At 41.6% G+C, this 17,403-nt stretch overlaps 1 protein-coding gene and 1 pseudogene across 2 annotated transcripts in view; one reads left to right on the top strand and one right to left on the bottom strand.

Annotated features, from left to right (window-relative positions):
* The first annotated feature begins 671 nt into the window (after positions 1 to 671).
* Usp25 (ubiquitin specific peptidase 25) overlaps positions 672 to 17,403 on the top strand; it is a 106,373-nt gene continuing 89,641 nt past the window's right edge. For both annotated transcript variants that reach the window (XM_038345848.1, XM_038345847.1), the window contains exon 1: positions 672 to 811. In XM_038345848.1, the coding sequence (XP_038201776.1) occupies positions 767 to 811 (45 nt within the window). In that variant the 5' untranslated portion in view covers positions 672 to 766. The remainder of the gene's footprint in view (positions 812 to 17,403) is intronic.
* Positions 15,200 to 15,625, bottom strand: LOC119824954 (annotated as a pseudogene).

The following is a 17,403-nucleotide window of genomic DNA, read 5'->3' as shown; positions in this document are numbered from 1 at the left end:
AGAGAGGGACATTGTTTATTTTGGAGACGTTGTGAAAGAGGGAGAACTGGTAAACCAGCCTAAGGCTCCAGCCCCAGGTTGGGGGTCAGAAAGTCAGAGTTTAACCAAAGCCACAGGCCCACAGTCACCTGCCGGATGGGCGGTTCTGGAGGCCAACCCGCAAGTTGGGCGGGGCCTAAGACAGCAAGCGGGGCCCTCCAGGGGGCGGGACAGCAGCAGAGCCCCTCCCCATCCCGCCGTAGGTCACAATGTAGGGCTAGGACGGGCGGGGCGTGGCCGTGCGGGGGCGTGGCCGGAGGGCGGGGCGGGGGCGGTGACGGCGGCGGGGGCGGGGCGGGAGGCGGAGTCGCGGCGGCTGGAGGACAGCGCCATTCTGGCCGGCCGCTCCCTCTGTCCGCTCGCCGCCACCGGCCCGCAGTGGTGCCCGGGAGCCGTCCGGCGAAGTCGCCGAGTGCGAACGCGTGACGCGGCCCCGCTCGCTCGCTCGCTCGCGCTCTCCCTCGCCTGCGCCCATGGGCCGGGCCGCCGCGGACGAGCGGCGCTGAGGAGGGGGGCGCGGAGGACCTGAGGCGGCCGCGGTGGCGCTCTCCGGCAGCCTCTCGCCGCCGCCGCCTGCCCGCGGGGCCCGCGTCCGCCCGCTGCTGCCACCGCCGGCGCCGCCGTCACCGCCTTCGCGCCCGGCTGGCGGGGGCGCCGTCCTCCCGGGCCGTCTGCGCCGCTGTCCCGGGCCCGGCAGTGCACTGCAGGCGGGACCGCCGCGGGGGCCATGACCGTGGAGCAGAATGTGCTGCAGCAGAGCACGGCGCAGAAGGTGAGGCGCGGGCTGCTCGCCGCTCCTCGACGGGCCGCGTGGCCTCCCCCGCCCGGCTCGGCCACCCCGGGGCGTCGCGCTGGGTCCGGCGGGGCTGCGTGCGGAGCGGGATGAGTAGCGAGAGGCTCTCGGTCCTCCACTCCCTTCTGCAGATCGCTCGCCCAGTAACCGACGGTGCCGCGTCCCCAGAGTGACCCTCACATTCCTCCAGTTCTCTGCCAGGCTTTGTAATTAAACTTTTCCCCCATCGCTTCCTTTCTATTCCCCTTTCTTCCGCAAGAATGTCACTTGTAACCCTCCATTTGGACAGTATCTCTTTCGGAGGTGGTGTTATTCCAGGCCTACTGGTCTCAAAAAAAAAAAAGAAAAAAAAATCTCCCAAACCGAGTTACCTGCCTTCCTGGTCAGGTACATCCACCCAGGATGGACTCTAGACAAATAGAGGGTTCGGTTGGTTATTACTCTGTTTTCTTTTCTTTTCTTCTGAATATTGAAACTATCTCTCACGAAGAGAGACCTTTGTGGCTGTTATTGAAATCTTTTGTCCCCTAAGTTTGACCTTGCTTTCCCGTTTGTTCATCCTTTACTCTCGAATCAGCTAGACACTCAGGGGGATCGTCGCATCTTACTTTTGGAAGAGCATCTCACTATTCTAGATTTTGCTTGAAGAATTTTAAATGCCCCATCATAGCTTGCCCCATGCCCTCCCTGAAGAGGAGTTGGTCATGACTTGTTCTGCCTCCCCACTTATTGCTGTGAAGAGCATTCTGAGCACAAGGGAAACGATGGTTTAGTCGTGTTCGAATTGTAGAAGCAATTAGGTTTACAGTGAACAGCCAAAGCCATGTTTGGCTCATCTGTGTGAGTAATGGGTGCCACACCCTGCTGTAGTTTTGACACTCCATACTTGCAGTGTACCTGTGCCGGTCTTTAAAGTAAGGCCTGTTGTACTAAAACCGACCAATTATGTGCCGACAGCCTGGTATTTTTTTTTTTTTTTTTTTTTTTTTTTTGTCCTCAGAATAGTTTTAGCTTTCATACTTCTTGAGATAACTGAAGATGTGGAGAATTTTGGGAAGCAACGATAGTGCCTTGTTGTTTCAGGCACTTCTGCTAAAGTTGGGTTTGAAGCCCATTTTAGTTGCTCTTACTTGTAAACTGAGATTATTGCAGACTGTAATGTCTTTGTGGAAGAACAATTCAAGACTGAATAATGGACACAACAGTTAGCCTTCTACTCTTGTACGTTGTATCTTGAACACTATAATCTTTAGATTTTGATCGGAGTATGTGCTGGAGTGATGACTAGGTCATGTGATCTTAGGAATACTGAGCAATAGACTCAGTATCATTTTGTTTCTAGATTTTTATATTTTAAGATTTCTTTATTTCAAAGTGAGAAATGTTGCTATTCTTTGCTTCTCTTAAACATAAAAATGGCAGGGAATTTATTGTTTGTGGTTTTTGTCATTGTTCATTTTTACTAACTACTTTGCATAGAGTCAGATATCTATCTTTATCTGAACTCTGTACATAAAACTATAGAATCAAGAATCAGATTACTAGGAGTGATCTTGGTTGTCAAGTCTGATATTCTTGTTTAATGAGCTTCCTCTTCCCAAAGAGAATATTTTTTAGTTTAATATATTCATGTTATGATGATTTTTTTTTTTTTTACCACATGTTAAGTATGTTAGATTATTTCATTGACATTGGGAACTGTTTTTAGAGCAGCATCGTAAAGTTTTACTCATCCATGGTATTTACTCTTAATGTTATTGGGGATTGAACCCAGGGTCTCATGCATGCTAGGCAAGAACTCTACTAACTGAATTACCTCTCTAGTTTCTTAAATGTGTTTCTTTCCCTTGTTAATACACTGTTATTTTGTAACCAGTATTAGAACCGATTCAAACAATATGCTTACAAATGCTCGAAACAATCTAATTCAAAGTTGAAGTCTTAAAACTATGCTAGGAACTAGGAAGTATACTTACTTGGTTCTAGGAAGTAGGACGTGGGCTTCATACTTAAGAAGAAACAAAAGTGAAACCGATTTTCTTTAGAAGCTTCCTGGGCTGTCAGGAAAAGGGTGGGCATGTTTGGAGCACACTACTGGGCCAGAATTTTAACTGGATTTCTCTTTTCTAAAGAGTATGTAGCTTTGTTGACAAATGTTAAGGAAGTGGCTATTATAATAGTTGTTGTAATGACTGTTTATGTTTTTAAGTTTTTCCCCTCTTTTACTGTAAAAAGCTATAAGATTGTTATTTTTTAAAGCTACAGTCCCCAAAACTTTAAGTGTTTTGTTCACCTACTAAGTAACTAGTGACAATGTAATAACAAGTGACAGGGACTGTGTATTCCTCCTCTTGTATTCTCTGGTTAATCGGTGAAGTTTGCCCAAGGAGTTTGGAAATATTGGAAACTGCAGCAAGAGCGGATTTTCTGAGGTTGAGATGTTTCAGGTGAGCATTTGGCAGTACACATAGTACAGCTGAACTCGCGCTTATTTTCTTCAACCTTTGTGCTGGATATTTACCTCCCTGGGGGATCTTTAGATCTCCGAAGAAATTTGATACCTAAATTCAAGTTTCCCATGCAGGTTCCTTAGGGGAGGACTGGGAACTTCTTCCCAGTAAACAAGGTGTTTCTAGGTGATCAGGGCTCCCCTTACTTGAAAGCATCCTGGTGAGTGAGTTGCCTACAATGTTACTCAATAGGGCTTGGACTTGTTCCTACACGCAGTAGGACCCAGTAAATGTTTGACAAATGACTTTGTAAGGGAATGTTTCTTAGAAGGAAAGCAAGCACAACGAGCACTTCGCTTCCTGAGTAAAGACTGACATTCAATTATTGAGAAACAACGAGAGCTTGAAAAACCACCTGTGCTAGGAAAAGAAGCAGTAGACTAAAAGGACAGGATGTGGACTAGGCCTAAGTCACCCTTCTGTGACCTTGCGCAACTCATTAATGTCTCTTAAGTCTTCTTATTAAGCTTTAAGCTATGTGTAGACATGAAAAACTTCTTCAGATCTGAGTGTTTAGGGGAGCTAAGCAAGCATTTATGCATGAGGATAATATAATATAAATATCCTCTTCAATTTAAAAGATCAAGAAAATAGATTATTCAAAAAGAGCTATTAGTGTTCACTCAGTGCATTAAAACAAAAGCAGTTGTCAGAAAATCCAATTAATTTGCCATAAGGAAAATGTTAATTATGTAGGCATGCCCATCAGTGAGAAAGCTGGGGCATAAAGACTCTCAATTCAAGGCCAACTGGGTATATAGCAAATTAAACAATAGCTGCTGAAAACAAGAGAGAAAGAGAGAGAGAAAGAGGGGGGGGGAGAGAGAGACAGAGACACAGAAAGACAGAGGGACTGGAATGAAAAGAAAAAAAACATGTTTATACACTTCTTTTGTGGTTACCAATCATATTTTTCTAAATGCAATTCCACAATTCAAAACCATTTAAAGAAGTTTACCAGAAATACCATTCTGAGGACTGGAAAGCTAGATCAGTCAGTAAATGCTTGCTGTCCAAACATGAGAACCTGTGTTCCATCTCCAGCATCCATGTCTAAGCCAACACAGCAGCACCCATTTGTAACCAAACACTGGGGAGAGAGGCAAGATGGACTCTTGTAGCTGTAGCTCACTAGCTGCCATCCTACAGAGTCAGTGAACTTTAGGTTCAGAAAGAGTCTCCAGGTCTAAGGTAGAAAATGATTAAGCCTGACATCCACCATTGGCCACCAGCTTTGTAGACATGAGTCTGTAAGTACATGATATGTGTGTTTGAATGCAGACAGGCGTGTATCCCGGCAAACATTTGAAGGTCAGAGGGCAGCTCTGTAGTCATCTCTCTCCTTTCACTTTTGCAAGGGGTTCTGGGAATCAAATTTAGGGCCCTTAGCTTGTGAGGTAAGCACTTTTACCTGTCTAGCCATCAAGATGGCCTGTTGCTTGTTTGATTATAGTTCAAACAATCCTTCTTAGTTCTCTGTGCAAAAGTGATAGGCATTTAGTAGAAACTGGATTTTGAGTTCTTCTCCCAGGCTAGGAAAATGCTGTGGGGATATATGTCTGTCTTTCGATGTGGGGCGGCAGCAGTGAACTGTAGCTCACACTCTGTGACTCTAAAGGAAACGAGCTAGACTTTATGGGTGCCTTTGCTGTGGCCTCTTGGATACTGAAGTGAATGTATGTGAGCTATTCAGTACTGCGTTGTAGAATAAGCTTTAGACTGGATGCTCTTTTCTAATTGAAGAGCAGCGTTAAGTGTTTTCAGCATGATAACTATGATTTGGGACAGTAAATTTAGGCTAATTTTGGTTTTTTTCATGGAACCATAGACATTTTCTTTGCTGTTGAAAAATCTATCCTCCTGTTGCTATTAAAATGTTTTTTGAGCTTCAAATGTTTTCCATATTTCAGTTTTGTTTCTTTTTTGCTGTTGAATATTCCAAAAGATGTGGCTACATGGAGATGTTGGTGGTATATTGCTGGTTCTTTCTAGTTTTCCACCAGATTTTTTTTGTTTTGTTTTGTGACACTGTTATATATAGATGATAGTCAGACTGAGTAGGCAGACATTTTGTATTTGTCTTGGGCAAATACATCGGAGTAGATTCGTTAAAAGTATACTCTTAAATTGTTACCCAGACTCTCATACATTCTCTTAGCTTTCTCTGAGAATTCAGTTGGTGTACTATTTCCTGAGGACTTGGTCCTGTTACTCTTTTATGTCTTAGCCATTTTACTGAGTATAGTGGAAACTCATATTAGCTTGCATTTCCTTAATGACTAACAGGTTCTGAGATCTCTTATGGTAAATATATTTAGGATGACTTTTAAATATTGTTTCTCATATAGTACCTAGTTTTCCATTATCACAGACAGGTAACAGCAACTGAATATTTTCCAAATCGAAATGGTAAAATGTTAAAGAAGTTGTTAAAGGAAACACAAAGCATGAAGATTTAGAATCCATTTTACTCCTTAAAGACTGATAAAAAAGGGTGATTGCTGAAAACTAGGAAGCATTTTCTTTATCATGCCTCATCAAACACTCAGTTCATCTCTTTAATAATTGAGTGTGCATGTACTCTAGAAATCCTCATGATGCATATTTTATTACCAGTGTATAAAATATTTTCCTAGTGGATGCGTTGCCACATGTGTACAATCTCAGAACCAGTCTAGGCTACTGAGACTATGTCTTAAACTTCCACTATCCAAAATAAACTAACAGCAAACAAATAAAACTTTTTACATAGTTTAGTTGGGGTAGAATTTGGAAAGAACTTAGAGGAAGAATGGAAGGTATGGGATGAACTGTGGAGAGATATATTGGGCAGATATATTGTCTGTTATACTTTTTGATCCATCTGAGGACAAGGTAGAAAGCTGATTTGAACCACCAAGCCCCTGGTGCATCTGTTGGATTTTTTTTACTGTTGCTGTTCAGTGAAAAGGATTGGGGATATGAAAAGCATTAGGTATCAGGTAGGAGGCTGTAGAACTGAGACCTGAGTTCTCACTGAAGCAGGGTGGCTCTGTATAGAGGGATGTGTGGAGAAGGACCAGGAAAGACTTGATGCTCTGTTAACATCAATGGGAGCAGCAATTGAACATGGCGTATGTAAAACTTAGTGTTTAATTTCATGACACAGCCCATGGAGAATCAGATGCCTTATTTCCTTAAGGTACTGTAAAAAATCCAGCTTGGGCTGGAGCGCTGAGCATCTCTGTCCCCCTCCAAGGCCTCTGAGCTGGGTCTGGAGATCTCAGCAAAAGGCCCTCAAGCCTTTCCCTGAGACAGGCCACAGTGCTGTGCTGGGAGAGATGATGGGGGAAGCTTAGCCAATGACCTTGTCTGTGGGGTGTGCTCTCAACCCCCCACCACAAAATAGTCTATAAACATCCATGTGCGTTTGTTTTTTCCTGCACTCCTCGCTGGAAACCCAGGTTTTGTAAGTTCTCATTCTTTCCTTTATTAAAGAATATTTTATATTAGAGCTAGTCTGATTAATTCCAAACTGCCGATTTGACCATGCCCCCTCAGAGAGAGGATGAAATGTAGAGGGGGAATAGTAGCTCTAAAGACTGTGTCTGTGAGAGGTAGCCTGCAGCTTAGCACAGCTTGTCTGGAGTCGGCAGACATTCTGCAGTGTGCAGACTTCCCTTTCCTACCTAGGGGAGCATCAGCTTCAGGCTAGTGATAACCACTGTAGAACTACACCAACTGAGGCTCCCTTTAGTGGCTGCCATGAGAGGGAGGGCACCAGTGGACTTGAGTTCATTCAGAGCTGTTGCTGGGCAGGTGACAACAGCCTACCAGGTGGCCAATTTCAACTGTATTGTCTGGGTTGTGAAGCAGGGGCAGGGCTCTGGGGATACCCACAGAGACACTTTTTCTGGTCACATGGTCCCATGCTATGTGATGTGGTTCTAGGGCAGCAGGAACACTGACTGATGAATCTTACCAGTAGCTTATGTTAAGCTTCATTGAGGCTAGCTTGGGCACACCTCATGATGTGCGGGATTGGAGGGAGGATGATGTGTTCTAGGGATGTGTTGTAGGTGGTGTGCCCTGTATTCCTTCTTTTTCTGGGGGAGCAGGTAGAGGTCTGTAATATCCAAAGATATGGGCAACTGACTGATTAGGGCCTCTCCTACTTTTCTCCCCTCCATTCCTCCCTTTTCCTACTTCCTTGGCATTTTCAATTTGCCTATTTCTTTTACATTTATTTAAATTTAATTTTGGTCTCCTCCCTCTCCCTCCCTTTCCTCCTTCTCCCTCCGTGTGTGTGTGTGTGTGTGTGTGTGTGTGTGTGTGTTTGGATTCCCACATGGCATACATGCATAAGGAAACGAGATAGACAATTTGTGGAGTGATTCTGGGGTCTGAAGTTAGGTTGTCAGGCTTACGAACAAACATCTTACCTGCTGAGCCATCTTATTGGCTTCATTTGTCATACTGTTACCTGGGTTATTTCCCTTTTTGATTTTGAGTTTTAGAAATTCTTTGTGTACTTTTCACGTTGCCTTATATGTGACTGATGTTTTAATTTTCTTACTAATTTGCATGTGTGCTCTGAGGTTAATACGATTCATCATATATGTATGAAAATGTCATAAATTTTGTATTATTAACATATACTCTAAATAGATTTTCAAGGTTCACTTCATGTGAATTGTCCAAGCACCTTTGGTTTGAAAAGATGATCCCTGATTTTTGAGTTAATGATTTCCTTCTGGAAAGTTGACTGTACCTGAGTGGTTAGGTTTTTCACCTCCGCTGTTCCACTCTTACTCTATATAATGCCACAAATACCATGTCTTAAGAACATGCTTTGAAATAGGTTGGGGGAGTTTTTCTGCAGTCTTTTTGTTTAAAGAATGTTTTGGCTGTTCTCTGTTTTTGCATCTCCATGTACAATTCTAGTGTTCTATGTACAGTTAGACCAAAAACTAGGTAGGGTTTTGAGTAGAACTGTGTTGATTATAGAGATCAATTCTGAGTGCATAGACTTAAGGACTCTTTTAATGTAATAACTCACTACATTTTCCCATTAATTTAGATTTTAATTTCTTAATGGCATATCATTTATAGACTTGGTGTGTCATTTATTAGAGTTGATTTTTGGTACTAGATGGCATTTTTATGTTTGTGTTTTAATTGTTCTTTGGCATATTATAATTGATTTTTGCATAGGCTTTGCCCAATGAGTTTTATTTAATTTTTAAACCTTCCTGTATATATACATATATATTGCTATGTGTGTGTGTGTGTTCTGATTGTTTTCCTGGCTGTCTGATTGTAATCTCTGAGCCTCCAGGAAAAATATTGACCTGGTATTTTTGCATTGTCCCTTGTTAAATGTAGGAAATGTTTTGTCCTGTACTACGTGTGATCTTTGCCACAGTTCTTTTGAAAGGTATATTTTGTAAGGTTGAAAATGTTTTCTTCAATAGCTAGTCTGTGAGTATTTTGGTAAAACTCTATTTGTGGTCAACCTTTTGTGTTTCTGGACATCCCACAGCTTTATCATGCTACCATTAATAAACTATTTGGTTATCTATTTGAGTTCTTATAGAACTTTCTGATTCTTTTTGTGAAATTCCTGTTTTTTGTTTGTCTTTTACAATTTCATTTTGATTTGAAGTAGTTCTGTAGTGATGTATATTTTCATCATTTCTGGATTCCAGTTGATTGCCCATTTTCTGCATAAATATATAGTGACCAGTCAGTGTCATGTCTGTCATTTCATTTAATCTCTCTTAATTTTATGCAAACTGAGAAATAAATAACACACATGTAGGAGGAGGCCACTTGTTTGCCCCGGTCACCCAGAACCGAAATAATCACACAAACTGTATTAATTAAATCACTGCTTGGCCCATTAGCTCTAGCTTGTTATTGGTTAACTCTTATTTCTTAATTTAACCCCTCTCCAATAATCTGCGTATTGCTACTTGGTTGTGGTTTACCGGATAAAGTTCCCTCTGGCGTCTGTCTCTGGCAGGGGCTACATGGCTTCTGACTCTGCCTCCTTTCTCCCAGCATTCTGCTTAGTTTTCCCCAACCAGCTCTGTTCCCTTATAGCTCCCAAAGCAGTTCCTTTATTAACCAATAATATTGACAGCATACAGAGGGGAATCCCACATCATCTCCTCGTTTCTGTTTAAATGAAAAAGAAGGTTTTAACTTTAACACAGTAAAATTATATATAACAAAATGGCTATCAAGTAAGAATTATAATTACAATATTTATATCTAATTATCTTTTATTATATCTAAGGAAAACTATAAGTATAAATTCTTCAACTTCATCAAAGACTCCAGAATGATATAATATTACCCAAGAAAACAGGAAGCACATACAACTGCTTAATGGCTCAACATAGACCCACTCTGGGGTGGTATGCACAGCTCAGAGGCAGTGAACAGACCTCCTGTGCCATGTTGGACTGTAGGGAGCAAGTAGGAAGTACCATAAATACCTTAGCAATGCTGCACCTTAGATTTTTAAGTGCTTAACATTTTAAGAAGTACTTCTGGTCAGAAAATACAGATATGCAATAAAGACAAATCCAGATTAAAAAAGACCTCTAAATGGGTTACAGTGTTGGATAATTGCTTGTAGACTTGGGAGAGAGAAGAAAAAGAATATAGAGAGTTGGAAAAGAAGCAAATCGTTTAAAAAAAGTCTTTGAAGAGACAGCGTACATTCATAGATTAAAAGGAATAAAGAAAAATAAACCATGTAAAGATGGAAAATTCACAGAGTCTGGATTATGTATATTATTGTGTTTTCTTTGACTTTTTTTGACTATGAAGGAACTAAGTACAGAGAGAGATTTCATTGTATGGGCTACTAAGCTAAACCAGCATGTATATTATAAAGGTATCTTGACTTCAGAATTTGGGTTTAAGGATATGTTACTTTGTATCATCAAAAGAGGTTCTTCTTTTGTTTCCACATAGGATGAGAACCTGTGAATTTCTTCCAGACTAATATGGTTTAATGGACCAAGCCCCTTGAAAGGTTGCTGTGAACACCCCCAAAAATTACTCATGCATAAGTTTATATTCTGTGGTAGTGTGAATACAGATTGAACCTTTGTTATGAGTAGCCAAAGGCTAAGGGAGGATGAAGGAAGAATGGACAGAAAGGGGATGAAGTGGTGAATTCAAGATGCAGACATACTTCAGCTGTTAGAGAAGCTTCTAACTTGAAAATAGCAAAGACAAAGAAACATGAAATGATCTGCTGCTCCTGTCACTCCAGGTGGCTCTACAAGAATTGTGGCAGAAAAACAAACAAACCTCTAGTCCTTTCCCTTCCCTTGGTTTCTGGCAGAGCTCAGAAAACTCTTGGAATTGCCTTTTTTTTCCTTAGGGAAATGACTCATGGTGCTTGATAGATGGTATGGATAGCTTTAGGATGGGAGCCATTTGCCAGAAAAACTAACCAGTGCCACTAGAGGGTTTGAACAATTGGACATCACTGCTACCTCCAGTGAAGAGACAGGGTCTGCAGGTTGAGCTCAGTCAATAGTTGTCAATGACTGAATTACCTGTTCCTTAATAAAACACACTTCTTGTATGTTGTTAATTAAGTGCCCAGGAAATACTGTAGGAGAGTACTTAACATACTTAGTTAAATTTCACCTTCTTAGATTTACTCCCTTCCCGAAGCATTTATTAAATTTTGCTTTCCTAATTCTCTTGAGATTTACTTTCTTAGAAATCATAACAATATATTATTAGCATAAAGAGATAAGGAACATTTTCTAGTTAAGGTCTAACCAGGACATAAGGAAAACACAAAATTTGAGTAAGAAATGTTTACCATAATGAAGAATTGGCCCAGAACAGATTGTTGACTGCTAAGAGAAAAAAAAATGAGAAGAGAGGATGGGACAGGTCTTGTGGCATGATCCCGTAATGCCAGCTGGTGAGGAAGTGAGACCTGCTGGGGCTACAGAGTGAGTTGAAGATGAGCATGGACAACTGAGTGAGACCCTGTCTGGAGCACTGAAAAGAGGTGCTCCAGTGATGACTCACTGGTTCAGAGCCCTGCTGCTCTCCAGGGAACCTAGCTTCAATTCTCAAACCCACACTCCTTGGCATCTTCTAACTTCAGCCCCAGTGGATCCAGCTTCATTTTCTGGTTGCTGAAGGCACCAAGTTCACATGTGTTATACAGACATACATGCAGATAAAATACCCATGCACATAAAATAAGTAAAGCTTTAAAATATTAAAAAGAACTGAAGATGTAATTTAGTGGTTAAAAACTGATCTGTTATATGTAAGGCCCTGGGCTCAATTCTCCACACCCTGCCCCACAAACAACAAAATGAAGGAAGAGTTTGGAAGAGTAGAAGAGGCCTTTTCTAAGAACCTTTCTGATTTTCCTTCTTCAGGAGAGATTATAATATGACTCACTAGGTAGGGGAGAGATATGCCGAATTGTGCATGCTGGGATATTCCCCGAAGCAGAAGAGGGGGTTTGTAGTATCTAGGGCAGTGGTTCTCAATCTGTAGGCTATGGCTCCTTTGGGGGGGGTCACATATCAGATATTCTGCATATCAGATGTTCACATTACAGTTTATGGACAGTACCACAATTACAGTTATGAGGTAGCAATGAAAATAATTTTATGGTTGGGGTCACCACAGCATGAGGCACTGCAGTAAAGGGTGGCAGCATTAGCAAGGTTGAGGACCATTGCCATAGGGTATTCATTCTGTAATCAATAGAACACAACAATTAAAAAACTGGATTTGCTTTAAAGAATTGTTTTACATTATAACATTTAGGAATGATGAGACACTTTAGTTTGAAAGTTCTACTCTGAACATTGAATTGTTTAGTTTTGATTTCAACTTTATACAATCTGCTATCACCTGGAAGAGAGTCTCAGTGAGGGACTGTCTACATCAGCCTGACCTGTGGGCCTGTCTGTAGGGAGTGTCTGGATTACTTTGAGACAGGAAAGACCCATCCATTATGGGTGACAGCATTTCTTGTGTTTGGGTCCTGGACTTGCATGTGAGTGGAAAAAGTGAGCCAAGTGTGAGCATGCATGCATCCATTCCATGTCTGCTTTGACCATGGATGTGAGCACCTACCTGCTTTAGAGGCCTGCTGCTTTGACTTGCCTGCTATGGTGGACTTCACACCTGGAACTGTGAGCTGAAAAAGTAAACCCTCTTTTACCTTAAGTTGCTTTTGACAGGATGTTTTCTCAAAGCAATAGGAAATAAAGCTAGCACACGGATGTTTAATTAACAAATTCATTATTCTTTCTGTGTGTACATATGTGTGAGGGCCAGAGAATTAATGTTGGGTTATCTTCTTCAACTTCTATTTAATATTCTGAGATAGGTCTCTTGAACCTGGAGTTCACTGACTGCTTAGGCTGTCTAGCTGGCTATGGCATGGATTCTCCTGGCTCCACCTCCCCAGTACTGGGTTAGAGGCCCAGGTCACTACATCCTCCATTTAGGTGGGTACTGAAGAGCAACACCTAGATCTTCAGGCTTACGTGGCAAGCTTTAGGTACTGAGCCATTTCAGTAGTGCTAAAGCATGTTTATTTCATTAGTATAAGGTTCTTTAATTTTGCACTACAAATGAATTATGAAAATTTAAGTCAGAAATTAGAAATACATAACATTCTATTTGGATAAAAGAACTATATCAGCATCAAGAAGAAGCTAAATGCTTATTTTACTTTAAACCACAGATAAGGAAGTTAAAAATATATGACTTGATTCTCAGAATTTTGTTTACCTATATGTTTTCTAGAATGCAGGTACTCTAGTTTAGAATCAGACCATGCTCCACAAGAGTTTGCCAGTTTGGTTTGTGGAACTGAATATGTATGATGTTCCCATGGAAACCATGTTTGTTCCTGTAGAGTTTTAATTTGGCCCTGAAATATGCTTTATTTTGTATACAGTTAGGTTATAGTGCTGTTAATAACATTCATTGGGTGAACTGCAATGACAGTTTCTACTTTGATTATTTATCTGCCATTTAGTAGGTGTGGAGAATTCATGAAATGGTGTGGGTGTATTACAGATAGGACTGAAGAACTGGGTGACAGGTGCGGATAAGAATTCTTGAGTGAGAAGGATGTAAACTTACATTTATCTAGGACTAGCTGTATTCATTACTCTTTGCTAGCCGTTTCCTATAGATAAACTCATGTCTTTTCTTAGTTTTTATTTTTTTCTGAGTTACACAACTGCTTGCTTAACATAATTATGACTTTTATTTTTTTAAAAGTTTGATTTTTTTTAAAATAAGAGTTAAATGTAGAACTGCTGGTATTTATAAGGTTAAATAGATATGGTAAAGAGTTCTGTGTAGAGGTATGGCTTGTTTAACTTCTACTGAAGCGCTGCAAAGCCCAAACCAATCTTCCACCTGGCTGCAGACACTACCGTGTGCCTGAGCCATTCTGAGGATCCTGTGTGCATTATTTATTAAAGTGAATAAAATGGTGGCCAGCCCAGAGGAATCGCTGACAAAACCAGTCAAGCTAATACAATCACCCACCACCTTGCTGATTTACAAACACTTGGAAAGAAACCAACCTTGCAAATAGCCATATTAAAGGCAGGCTGTGTATAAGCTTTCCCCGAAGCTTATATAACTTACATAACCAGGGGTTTTCCAACTGGGTACACCAACTTGTTGGAGGATGTAACTGCTAACCAACAATTTCCTTGTTTTACCCTCTGTGGTCTCCAACACTTCTGGTTTGGAACAAGCTAATTTATGAGCTGTTTTGATTAAATAAGTGCTTTGAAAACTTTTGTTTGTTTGCCCCCATTTAAGCTTGTAACACTTTTAAGTATGATAGATAGTACCTAAATCAGATAGTCAGATGTATGAGATTCTGAGAGACAAGAGGATGACGGAGAAAGTTTTCTTAGCAGGTGAGCTTTGCTTTCTGTGTTCTAGAATTTAAGAGTTAGAAAATCTGCCCAGTATTTCCTTAGTCTCTTTTTCTTCCTGTGTGGAAGGGCAAGCCCTGTGAACCTGAGGTCAACTTTGCAAACTCTCCAATATTGATTTTAATTAATATTTTTATGTATTTGAAATAAATATTTTCTAATTAAATAAAATGAATTTAATTAATTTTAATATGTGTTAATATTAACTGCACCATATTAATATTAACATTGATTGAGCTCCTGTGTGCCAAACGCTGAACTAGGTAGCAGGAGCACAGTAATGATTGAAATAATACTTCTCTTGTTGGACTTATTATCTGGAGATTAACCGTTCTATGTCACATTAGAATTTATGTAAATCTGAAGAAAAATTGTAACTTTTGTAGATGATGAATGCACAAATCCTTACATTAGAAAAGAAAATGAAATTCTGTAGATATCCATTGATGGATGGAAGAGAAACCAAAGTACAACGTAAGGCTAGAGACCCCCGCATGCAGACTTTCCAAGTATTAGCGTTTTAAAGGGGCACTGAAAACTGTGGAAAGATTTATACTCAAAAAGAAGTTATAGATGATTTTATTTAAATGAAGATGAAGGTTCAAATGACATGTTATAAAAAAAGCCTCAGGAAATCAAGATTTTTCTTTCCTTTTTTGTTTCTTCTTTCTTTGGTCAATGAAGGGAAGGTTTGCTGTTTAGAAAGTGGTATGCCAAAGATCATGCTTCCATGGAGACCAGATTCCTCAGGCTTAGCCTTCCTTTGGCTTTCTCAAAGTTCCCCAGAATCAATGCTGCTTTTAGTCCCTACCCCACCTTCTTCTTCCCTTCCCCCTCTTCCTTCCTTCCTTCTTCTCTCCCCTCACCCCCAAGAACTAACCATGAGACTTTATTGGCTGTGACTAACTGAGGAGGATGAAGTGGGAGGAGTGGGTGGCACCAATACCAGGCTGGCACTGCTTCATGGATTTGTAGATGGTGGAGAGCTGACCCATGTAGTGGCCAATCATCTCTGGCTTGATTTCCTCTTGGCTGTAGGGCTTGCTGTATACACTCACTGTGCTGCCTACCTTCTCTGGCAGGATGATCAAGTCCTGCAGGCGGGTCTTCAGGCTTCTCCATGGGTAGCTCCTCCTTCTTGACCTTTCTCAGGCCCTTGAGTAGGGAGTGTTGCTTCTGCCACAGGCCACATTTCAGGTGCTGCCTGTGGCTGTCACTGTACACCTGCATCAGCTGCTCATAGGATATGTCCAGCAGTGGGTCTAGGTCCATGCTCTGCTAGGTAAACTAGGAAAGGTCTGCCTCTTCATCTGCGCCACTTCAGCCATCTTGCCTACTTCATTCCTCCCCTTTCTTTGAGACAGATTCCTCTTAATCCTATGTGGCCCTTGCTGGCCTTCAACTTGAAATCAATCATCTGACCTTAGCTTCCTGAGTGCTAGGATCACAGACCTGAGCCACCATGCCTAGCCATCTTCTGTTCCTGACATGACTGATGGTTATGCTGTGTGAAGTCTGAAATATGTAAGCACGCGTGGAAAGACTTTTCTCATATGGGACCTTTTCAGTCTCACAGAGATCCATCTACAATCCATTCTTTTATTGAAACCACTGTTGAAAGATCATTGGAGGGTTCTGGGAAATCTCATTCCAAAGGCCATGTGCATTTGAAGTTCTTTCAGTGAATTACTAGTGAGTTATTGTAAGAAACGGACACAGCAGTTTGCTGCTAACAGGCAGCTGCAGGATGGAGGATGTGCACACATGGCTCCCCACCCTGCAGGGTGGTAGTGGAGTGAGTGATAGGCTACTTAGAGAGGCCCGCCACCGAGGGCCTAGCCTGCAAGTCTCTGAGCTTTGCGTCACTTTTCTAGTGTTAGAAAATCAAAAGACATTTTTTTCTAGTAGTCATTTTAAAATTTGCTAACCCCAGTCACCTTTGAGGGGACAGAGACCTTTGAGTTCTTTTCCTCTGTACTCAACAGAGTTTATTTAATTTAGGAAATTGAGTAAAAAGACCAGTACTGACCTGAGTTACTCAAATGTTAGTCCATTTTTTCCCTGCCTTGTAGTCAGCATGCTTTGGGTTTTCATTTTCTTTGTTTTCCTACCACCGTTACCCGAATACTTCATGTCAGTGTAGCTGTAGTTTTGCCCAGAGTTGTCGTTTTTTCACACCATTGATAGTGAGTGAGTCAAGAATGTGGAAAAGACAGGAGCTGTGGAACTTTAAAGACCTGTGTTTATTCCTGTTTGCATGTGCTGAGCTCCTGAAGAGACTTCAGGGAGCTTCATTGAAAATAACTTCTGGGGGAGTGGAGCGCACACTGAGATTATGAACTCCAGCATTTAGAAAAGAGTATTTTGTAGAGCAAGGGCATAATAAACAATTTACCCCCACCCCAGCTAGCGATCCCCATTTTTTTTTTAATTCTCAACAGTTTTACTGATATTAAATATGGTGTTTCTAAGTTATCAGTGAGCTGACCCAGGCCCTCTTGCTCTGCTTGTATAGAGATGAGCAGTGTAGAGAGACTTTGCTAGTGTTAGCTATTCCTGGCCCTTGGGTGCCCAAGGCCTGGGGGCAGTGAAGGTAGACTATGCCCTGAGAACTAGGGCTTATTGAACTAGGCTTTAGAACTAGAGATTTTTGATTTTAAACATACAGGTCAGAGGCTTGCAGTTGTGGTTAACCACCAGCGGCTCCAAAATTTGGCTGTAGTCCTTGGTTTTCAACAGCAGTGAGTGGAAAGAACAGAGACCAGAAGGCAGCGCCTGCTAGTGCGATAACTCCTGGGTGGGCGGTGTGGTGCGACCTCAGTTCCCAAAGAAGCTAGTGTTACAGCACTGAGACCTATCCTGTCTGGACATTTGGATCTTGATTGCAGGTAGTGTTACAGCTCTCAGGCTTAGGCTGTTGGGATTCTTGGCTCGTAAGGCTTCCTTCTCCTTGGAATTCCTCCAGCAAGTCAAGCCTGCACTGCAGTTTGTCTTTGGCTCTCTTGCTCACTTAGTTTCTGCCCCTGCTTGCTTTCTGAAACTCTGCAGCTGACTTTCTGTTACTGCTGCCACCTTGTGTTAGCTGTTTAGTGTACTTTACTAAGAA

The sequence above is a fragment of the Arvicola amphibius genome, chromosome 10 (assembly GCF_903992535.2).
Source record: "Arvicola amphibius chromosome 10, mArvAmp1.2, whole genome shotgun sequence".
In the NCBI taxonomy this organism is placed as follows: domain Eukaryota; kingdom Metazoa; phylum Chordata; class Mammalia; order Rodentia; family Cricetidae; genus Arvicola; species Arvicola amphibius.
The sequence above is the reverse complement of the archived record's forward strand: the minus strand, read 5'-3'. Positions and strand labels throughout refer to the sequence as shown.